At 39.4% G+C, this 9,936-nt stretch overlaps 1 protein-coding gene across 3 annotated transcripts in view; it reads right to left on the bottom strand.

The window, feature by feature from the left end:
- Window positions 1–9,936, bottom strand: part of ALDH18A1 (aldehyde dehydrogenase 18 family member A1) — a 23,118-nt gene that overhangs the window by 10,259 nt on the left and 2,923 nt on the right. The window contains exons 2-9 of one of the 3 annotated variants that reach the window (XM_072423927.1): window positions 9,312–9,412; window positions 7,969–8,177; window positions 4,068–4,217; window positions 3,871–3,975; window positions 2,866–3,024; window positions 1,616–1,706; window positions 394–518; window positions 83–227 (exon numbers count right to left, since the gene is read on the bottom strand). In XM_072423927.1, coding sequence (XP_072280028.1) covers window positions 83–227; window positions 394–518; window positions 1,616–1,706; window positions 2,866–3,024; window positions 3,871–3,975; window positions 4,068–4,217; window positions 7,969–8,177; window positions 9,312–9,408 — 1,081 coding nt within the window. In that variant the 5' untranslated portion in view covers window positions 9,409–9,412. The remainder of the gene's footprint in view (window positions 1–82; window positions 228–393; window positions 519–1,615; window positions 1,707–2,865; window positions 3,025–3,870; window positions 3,976–4,067; window positions 4,218–7,968; window positions 8,178–9,311; window positions 9,413–9,936) is intronic. The other 2 variants (XM_072423929.1, XM_072423928.1) reach the window with 2 other exon arrangements.

The raw sequence follows: 9,936 nt of genomic DNA, 5'->3' as shown, positions 1-9,936 counted from the left end.
CCACACTGTAAATCCAGCACTGCCAATGCTTTTCTCTGGATTTGTTCAACCCCAATTATATTATTTTATTATTTCAACTTACCGGCTGGTTTTACTTCCGAAAAGAAAGTGCCAACTTTCTTCCCTTCTACAATGTCTGTGATCACATGACCTGATATTTTAGGATGAGTGCCATTGGCTATTACCACCGAAGTGCCGCCTTGAAGGGCCCACAAAGCAGCTTTGACCTAGTGAAAGGTTATTATCCACTTGTTAATAAAAGTAAGGAACAAAAGCAAGTTAAATAAAAATGGTAATGTTACTTTAATCTTATTCTTTACCAGGATTACCATGTGTTATACATGTGTATATATTTTCTTTTCAATTAAGTTGATATAAAAATAATGGCTATACCTTTGCCTCCATGCCTCCCATACCGACTCTTGATTTAGTCCCAAATGTCACAGATTGTTGATCTCCCGGGTAAAATATGTCGATGAGTTTGGCATCATCTGACCCAGGGGGGCTGTCAAAAAGACCTAAAAACAAAAAAAGTGGAAGCAATCATTTAATATGACATGCATTACAACAAAGAGATTCTAAAGGGTTGCTGTCATATAACATGGAGTTTCCAATACCAAATGGATAATATCCTAGAGCCCTGGGTGTTATTTTGGCTCTTTGGTTTCAATGATTGCCAGATCACCGACCCATATTATTCATATTAACAACTGACATAATGTACATTTCAATAGGAGGTCAGTGCACATATTACTGGGTCAATGAATATTTACAGAAATAAAGTAGTATATAATCCAACCAAGGCGAGATTCCTTTTCACTTTGGATAAATAATATGCTAAATGGTCATTTAACAGGCAAAAACAATATGATATTCCTCTGGTGTAGGTCACTACCAATGCCAATCATTGGTCTATGGCAATGCAGAGGTTGCTGTTCAGGCAAAGGAATTGGATGAACAACTCTGCCTGAAACCCAGACATGGTGCCAATGGTCACCAGAAGAAACAAAGATTCTATCGTCCAAGCATGAATACAAATAGACTTTAGATATTTTGGAATTTATTTTAGAAATGTGTTTTACAAATGATGTAAAAATGAAACTCCAAATCATCCTATGGGCAGCATGGTTGCTCAGAGGTAGCACTCTGGCCTTTGCAGCGCGGCCAGGACTCTATCTGCATGGAGTTTGTGGTTCTCCCCACGTCTGCATGGGTTTCTTCCAGGTACTCTGGTTTCCTCCTACATCCCAAAAACATGCAGGTTCCCCCCATTATTGACCTTAGACTGTATAAATGACATATGACTATGGTAGGGACATTAGATTGTGAGCCACTTTGAGGGACAGTTGGTGACATGACTATGGAATTTGTACAGCGCTGCATAATATGATGGCGCTATATAAATACTGTGTAATAATAATAATAATAATAATAATCCTAATCATGTGTCATGGCCTGGGTGTTCCTTCCTTGTCCCAGAAAGTTATGACCTGGTTATAAGAAAACCTAGAAAGTCCATAATGAGCACGCCTTGGGCACACCCAACAATACGCAGAGAATAGTTCACCTAGTTCAATGCTAATTGTTTGCACAGAGGGCAATAATTTATCATTACCTTCCACGTCAGAAAGAACGATTATTAAGTCGGCCTTCATTTCAACAGCGAGCCGAGCTGCCAAGCTGTCATTATCCTTTATGCTGATCACCTGTGGAGTAAAGCAAGGTCAGGAGGAGAAGACATCAGTATTATAGCGGGTACAATGGTAGATCTGCATTCTAATGATTAGTATCGGAGCAGAAATATACAGCGGAGAAGAAAGCAAGCAAGCAAGCAGCATGCTATACAGTGCAGTAAGACTCAGTAATGTCACAATGGGTGCAGTGTTCAGGTCTGGTAAAATGATCCATTATACATAAGACAATCCAATGATCCATATACAAATAATGATAAATTATAAATACATGATAAATATTTATTAAAAGAATATCAACACAAAAAGGGAAAATTGGGCACGCACAGATTAAAAGCTATTAGGAGACGATAACTTTCACCAAGTTGGCTTTTCATTACCAGCTAGAGAGGAGCAGGAAGTCCAAGTATATTCAAAATCAGGGGTGCCCACACTTTTTAAAATGACCAAGTCAAAATGATCTACCAACTATAAAAACTTGGACTTAATAACTCCTGTGCGCAGTCCAGTATACTTTGAAAGGCCGGGCTCCGCGATCTACTCGCGTTGCCTGTGCGATCTACCCCTGTTCTAAATCAAATCCAGAAATGGGTCCACAGATAGAATGTAGTAAAGGTTCAAGAAGAAAAAAAATCTGCTTACATTTTGCCTTTCCTGGCTCCCCCACCCACCCAATTCCTTCAATGCAAATACAAATTTTACTAAACCCCTTTTTTCATTTCAGGTCTTATTTTAAATTCATCACCGGGTTTCTGGGCTTCTGCTGGTATCACATGCAGATCACTGCTGGTTGGAGGGGGTGGCAAGATTTTGAGACTTTTCTATTGGCTGGTAGTTGTTTGGGCTATGTAGTCCTGCCCTGACCCAATGCATTATCAATGTGACATCCCCAACCCACCAGGTGCTTGGCAATCCATCTTGTATCATTCATAGGTACAATGACCTTGCCTACAAGGTTATCCAGTAACATAATTTTGTGTGTTCATATCTTTGTAGGAAAGAATGAGACACTATGGAATGGAACAAATTAAAGACGTCCTACCACTCCAAACCTTAACACTGCAACCTGCAAGAATACATCACCGTCATCTCTGGCACCCATGCAGAATCCAGCCATGCATTAGTGCTAAAGCAGATCTGCATGCAGCTGAGCCCACAGGTATACTTCACCCACATTTACCCCCTGGAGATCACTGTTTGGTTCAGGTGGAGGAACAACAGCATCATTGGTATTAATGATTGGCACAATGTTCATCCGGAGCAGCTCGTGCAATGTGCCATTTAAATTTCGTCTCTTCTGCTCATCATGGAAATCCAAGTTTGTGACCAGAATCTACAATTAAAAAAAAAACAAAAAAAAAAAAAACATGAATCCCTTTGCTGGAACAAGCAGATTATATCATTGGTTGGAACATAAAAGTCTGGTTTACACGGGTTACAGAAACCGTCACCCATACACTACTTGTATTGTGCCAGGACTATTGTTGGCACCAAGCCTAGAGTTTGGTCTACGAACACTGGCACATAGTCCAGTCATTGCCCTCCTGCTGGGTAATGAGGTCCTTTCAGGTGAACTGAGTTGGATAAAATGGCAAAATAAATATCACATATTTCAGATAGCACATTACTAATCTGTCTGCACTCGATGAAGGCAGTAAAAGAAAAGCCAGTTTATGGTGCTGGAATTTGGCTGCTGCCCAGCAATGGTTGGGTCTACTGATAGCAAAAGTGCTGACAGAGCACCATCTCTGCAATATAACTGGCTGCAATAAACTTATTTTTTTAATTTAATTTCTCATTCACATGATGGGACTCAAGGGGCACAGAAGACCATCCAGCTGGGCACTCCCAATTTATGGCCTCCATGGTGGATTGATGATTGATTTGCAGCATTTATACAAATGTATGATTACATGAGATCAGCAATACACTATCTTGGAGATTATTATTTACAAGGGTCCACCGTACAATAAACTTATCGGGGCTCTATGGAAAGTGTTAACTTAACAAAACATTTTACCAATTTGTAGTTATTTTGTTTGGCTTTAGGAAGAATATATGAAAATGAGTCACACATGGCTACCAAGCTACGGGGATGGGGACCTCTGATCTGGGGACTCATGCAGAAATACTATGAGTTCCTAATTTCTTACATTACAATATAATTCCATTGTGTTACCTGAGCTGCACAGATGCTGTATTGTGTAAACATGGCCTCATATAGGGCCATCAGGCCGCTCTGTCCGGCCGCTGCACAGGCTCGTGCCTCCAGTACTGGAACTTGCTGTGAAGGACAGAGGAGATGTACAGGACGTTACAACACTCATCAAGGTCACGTATTTCTCAGCAGCAGCTTCAATATAATACAAAGCTCACCATGTCTTTCAGCTGATTCTGCCCAGAATGTAGTGCTTGCCTCACGCTCTGCGACAAGAGAATCTCATGGCGGAGACGTTGTTTGCCGAATGCTACCGCTCCACTGGTGACGATCATCATCTCCCGGCCTTGGTTTTGTAGCATGGATACCTGGTATTAGAGGACAATTCTATAGATGAATTATTCCATACAAGTAAATATGGTATGAATACAACATACAAATATGCATTGCCTGCACAATGACCTTCAGCCAAAACATTTTTTAAATTTTGGATTAAGTGGAGCATTAGAACCTCTGTCGGGTCACTGGCATGTTGTGTCTAAATCTAGGTACATAATCTAGGGACATAATAATAATTGTCCTTAGAAAACGAACGACTAACGATTATGCACGATTATTTTAAACAATCGTATTGTGCACAATTCTGTACATGCTGTTGCGATACGATCGTTCAAATATAATCCATCAATAGTGTACACACAATAGATACGATCGTCGTTTGAACGATGCAGGAAGTGACATGTACAGGAGGAAGTGTATCACAGAACAATCCACCATCACTGAACCACCGTACACACAATGGATAGCGAACAATCGTCGCCCAATAAGATCCGCCGGGACAGTCGTTCGTTTCCAGCGACAATCTTCATTCATTGGCGATGTTGTGCACTTTTTTTGGACGAACGGTTGTTAGTCATTCGTTTCCAATGATAATTATTGCACGTGTGTACGTAGCTTTAAACTGTAAAGACCAAAAGTCATAAGGAAATATTTTGAACCTTTTAACCTTACCTATCTGATAATTGAACCTGACCATTTACCTTTTTGTTATCTAAATCCTTACAATTGGCTTGGTATCTCCTATACAAACCTCAGAATGACCCGTTAGAGCAGTGTTTTCTCCAGCCCCTTTTGGCCAGGCGCACCACCCAGCATATTTCAGTAACCATTCGGCTGTTTTTGGGTGATTTCTGAAAAGTTGGGTCACAATACAGGGGCCACCACCCGCCTACAGCTCCCATCCACTCAGCCTAAAACAATTCTGGGGAAAATACTGAAGAGGTCAGATTTATCCACCACTGGTACAATGCACAATATAGCACAAGAAGGTAGATGCCTACAGAATCATGAAATCACACCATCATGTTTTTTTCATCCTGATGAATGTGAATGTAGTGGCTTACATAACACATAGGATTGTAACTAAATGGACTTTCTGATCTGTAAGAAAGGTAAAAAAGTTACGTAGATTGCATCAGCAGTCAACGGACTGATCTGACCTAAAGCCCTGACCTTGGTGTCCTGGCCTGTTGCATTAATGTATGTTGTATCACACACTGAATTAGGACAGCCAATTTAAATGAATGGGATGATAGCTCACTAAAAATTCCAGGGGTTACTTTGAATTGTAGTGCGCTATGCATTGGAGTTCCTTTTCCTGCATTGGGGTGCTAATAAAATGAATTGCAATGCATTGCCATGGCACATTGCACTTCACATGTAAATGGCATAAATAAAAGGTGTAGACCCAGGTATGTAGTATACATTACAAAATAATATGTATTTACTTATTATATAAAATAGTAAAAGTTTTAAAACATCTAAAGGTGATCCTATGAAGATAATCTGCTTCAAGCAGCAAGAACGTTCCCAATAATTAGTCCCAGCAAAGGTTACATAGAAAAAGCTGGCTAAGTATTCTACAAATAACCTTGTCATGTATTTGATAAAAGGGGACACATTAGAAAGTGACTAATGTAAAAGTAACTTCCCGTTCAGTTAGGAGGAAGCACTAAAGGTGTCCCCTTATTCTGATCAGCAATTCTCTGACCATTTCACCCAAATCAGCAGGGTTAAGGACAACTCCGAGCATTTTTTAAAACCATTTAAGGAACTGATAAACGTGATCTTTATACCATGTATATGTGACAAAGGTAACCACCCAGCACTTTACTGCTTTCCTCTTTGTTGATGACTTTATGGCCATATTAATTCTACTTGAAGTAGGCAAAAAAAATAAAAACAAAAGTTTAAAGTTCACAAATAACAGAATATAAATCTGCAAAGACAGATGCATGGGAAAAGGCATTGAAGGTTCTACTACCAAGTTAGTCGCTGACCCAAAACAAGAATAAAGCCAGGGAAGATGGAAAAGTCTGAATATTCTCTCCTGTTGTTTGATGCAGATTAGTGCAGCCTTTTTCTGTTCACTCCTCCAATGACCTACTAGTGAATTCCTCACTCATAACCTCCTCACACGCACGGCTCAAAGACTTTTCTAGAGCTGCCCCGACTCTCTGGAATGGTCTTCCTCATTTTATGCGGCTTGCTCCTACTTTCTGCTCATTTAAAAGAGTCCTCAAAAAACTCTTTTCAAACTTGCCTACCCGTCTTCTTCTGTCTCTTAACCCCTCACTTTGCACCTTTCCATACCCCTCCTCCTATTGTGTGATACTTCCCCCACCTCCTACAGCAGGGGTGTCAAACTCAAATACACAGAGGGCCAAAATAAAAAACTTAGACAAAGTCGCGGGCCAACCTTGAAATTTATTGAAAACATTCAGGAAGTTTTTCCTTCTCATTAGATATAAAACCTTTTCATATGGAAACAAAGAGGTTTTGCTTCACATTCAATCTGAAACAAGCCTATAATAGAAAAAGAGGCAAAAGATATTTTTATTTTATTTAATAAAAAATCATATGCTTCTTTCTCTATTTGTAGAGTAAACTTTCAATGGTAACCTTTTTTCGCAGGCTAAAAATAATAATAACAGTATTGTTCTATGAAAATCCAACTATTCAAGTCCATGCCTTGGAGTAGCAAGTAAATGTACAGCTGAAGGGGAGTGCTGGAAATGCTAGAAATAGCTCCGCTACTAAAATTCCCGGCATTATTTGCAAAATTGGGGCCACACATAGGCAGAAAGCCCCCTGGTCTATAGACACGAGCGATGCCGGGATTGTAGTAGCGGCGCTATTTCATGGCAGCAGTGGGCCAGCTGCAGTTCATATTTAGGATTCCTTTGGGGGCCAAAAAAAAAAAAAAGGACATTGAGGGCCATATTTGGCCCCTGGGCCAGAGTTTGACACCACTGTTCTAGATTGTAAGCTCTTTGGGGCATGATCCTCTCCTCCTCCTCCTGTGTCATTGTTTGTTTCTGTCTGTCATTTGCTACCCCTATTTAATGTACAGCGCTGCATATTATGTTGGCGCTATATAAATACTGTTTAATAATAATATTGTCCCATAGAAATTGAAGATCTGGAGCAGGGGATGCTGATGATATTGTTGTAATATTATTATTATTAATAATAATAATAATAATAATAAAATGCCAGTATTCTAGACAGCTAAAGAGTTCACTGGTGTCATCCTATTGGCACTACCAAATGGTGTGGAACCTAAAACTAGGCAGGCTAAAGCTCAATGAATTCCTAACCACTTGGCTGAGATTGGCCAGATAATTGATCCTCTAGGTAGGAAAGCCAAGACTAAAGAAAATCAAGGTGGGGAAACGTTAGATCTACCCAGTGGCAAGTTTTCTCCTCTTCTCTTTATTCTAGTTCTGCTGGTCTGCAACTGATGGGGTGCCTGCAACTGATGGGGCACAGAAGAGAAGTGGTGGTGTCTGGGTAGTAGTTGCACTGCAAGGGTTGTTTGGAATTCTTCCTAGAGTTCAGCTTTAATCTAATATTTTCCTTAATATAACTCATGTTCCAGTGATAGAGGTTTATATAAAACTTAGCTGAGGTTTAGTAAGCTAGTTGGGGGCATGCTGGCGACATGACAACTACATGTACCAATGTGATAAATCCAATGTATACATATAGACCTAATTAAAATATTATATTTAATGGCATGGTCATGGTAAAGATCATATCGACAATCGTCCCACTCACCTGCTCCACAATGGATGCCAACCTTCCAAGGGCCAATCCACATTCATCCCCTCGGGTCACCACAGCGCTCCCCAACTTCACAACAATGCGCTTGGCATGCTTCAGCTCACTGCGGTGGGCAAAAGGTTTTCCGTGTGACCGGATAAGAGGCATTGTCATGTAGGGAACATTGCTCCAATGCCGGGAATTCTGCTGGGGTATAGCTGGGGCTGAAACAAACAATAAAGGTCGAATTAGTTGTGTTGAAAAGGTTCACAGAGCTTACCGAAAAATTGGCTGCTATTTATTGCTTTATCTTTTACTGTCCTATTACACTGCAAGTTGGAACATTTTATGTAAGGAAATTAGGAATGTAGGAAATGGTACGTGCCATTAATTTAATACATTCTTTGACCCCATATGGGGAGATTCATCCATCCATGTTCCAGGGACAGAAAATTACCCATGGTAATTTTTGGTTGGGTCACAGTAGGACCTAGCAAGTGTTTAGTGTCTTACTGCAGCCTGTTCTATGATAAGCGAGAAGCAAAGAATGCGTCCTTCCCAATAATAGCAGAAAATCACTAAATAATGTTTTAGGACAAACCTACTAATGCTAGATTTTCGCACAGGACTGGAACAAAATGACAGCTTTGATTTCATGAAATCCAGTGTTTGTGCCAGCTCTGGGTGTACACACTTTGCAGAAATTACCTTTCATTTCCATTTTTTTCTCCAACCATTATACATTTCATATATCGATATACAGTATATTATAATATACAACCATATATCCATTATACATTGCTTTACCAAGATTTGATTTCTGAATCAAATCTTGATAAAGCAAAAAAAGAAATGCTCTCCAGCAGATGTGAAATATAACCAAATATTGTGTGCTTGTATAGAAAAGTAAAATGTAAGGTTACAATTCTTACAAAAGCTACCATTTGATATTCTCTATAGGACAATGTGTTAATTATAAATGTAGTAAAGGAAGAATTTATTTGCAGCTAAAGAAGAAAATATAACTGATGTCCCTAACAAAACCTGTATATCATCTATATTCATGTATTGTACTTCATCATAAGAAATGGGGCAAAAGCCGAGCTGCTACTCATAGTAACTGATCATTAGTCATTTGTTAGATAAGAAGATGAATCTGGCTGCTTTGGACAACAGATCCATATTATAATAGAAATATATTTTTTTTCCAGGATTTGACAAATTAGCCCAACGTAGAAAATGCAAAAGAGATAAGCGGCCTCGTATCATAGCATCCTCTCTCATAAATCCCCTCCAATCTATAGCAAATAAAAGCAAGACATAGGAAATCAGAAAATATTCTGTATATAGGTACGTACATTTTGGATGAGATGACGCAGCTGTGATCCGGACCCGGGAAAGAAGACATCGGGCATTGGTACACCCGCGAGCACTCAGAGCTGCCCGGCACAACATTCTGCTATGGAACACAAGACAAACAGACTGATTATTACAGATCAACCGAAAACTGCAGACAGTTATAAAAACACACCTACAAGGCTGGAATTGGCCTGTCACCTCTAACCGTAATAAAACAGGAACACAGACAATCTGGCCACGTCCCGCTTTATAGAAAACAAATTTGAATAATTATATTGTTTTTATTACAACCTGGGCATGGAAACCCAATGGAGCCCTAAAACATTCCCCAGTCTTGCTGTTCTGATATATACAGGTGACTTTAGACCTATTTATTAGCAGTAAAGCAAACTGAAATAGAGTTTGTATTAATCTAATCTGCTAAAAATAAAGATCAGCTTCAGACAAGACTATAATATTTCCTGGGCAGCCATGGTCTTACTGCCATTTATTGCCATTGCATGGGAAAAGGTGACTGGGAAGTTTTGGTTTCCTTTGGAGTGATCCCTATCTAAACAAAAAATGGTAATAAAAAATGTGTGATATATATATATATATATATATATATATATATATATATATATA

Source organism: Pyxicephalus adspersus, chromosome 10 (genome assembly GCF_032062135.1).
Source record: "Pyxicephalus adspersus chromosome 10, UCB_Pads_2.0, whole genome shotgun sequence".
Taxonomy (NCBI): Eukaryota; Metazoa; Chordata; class Amphibia; order Anura; family Pyxicephalidae; genus Pyxicephalus; species Pyxicephalus adspersus.
The sequence above is the reverse complement of the archived record's forward strand: the minus strand, read 5'-3'. Positions and strand labels throughout refer to the sequence as shown.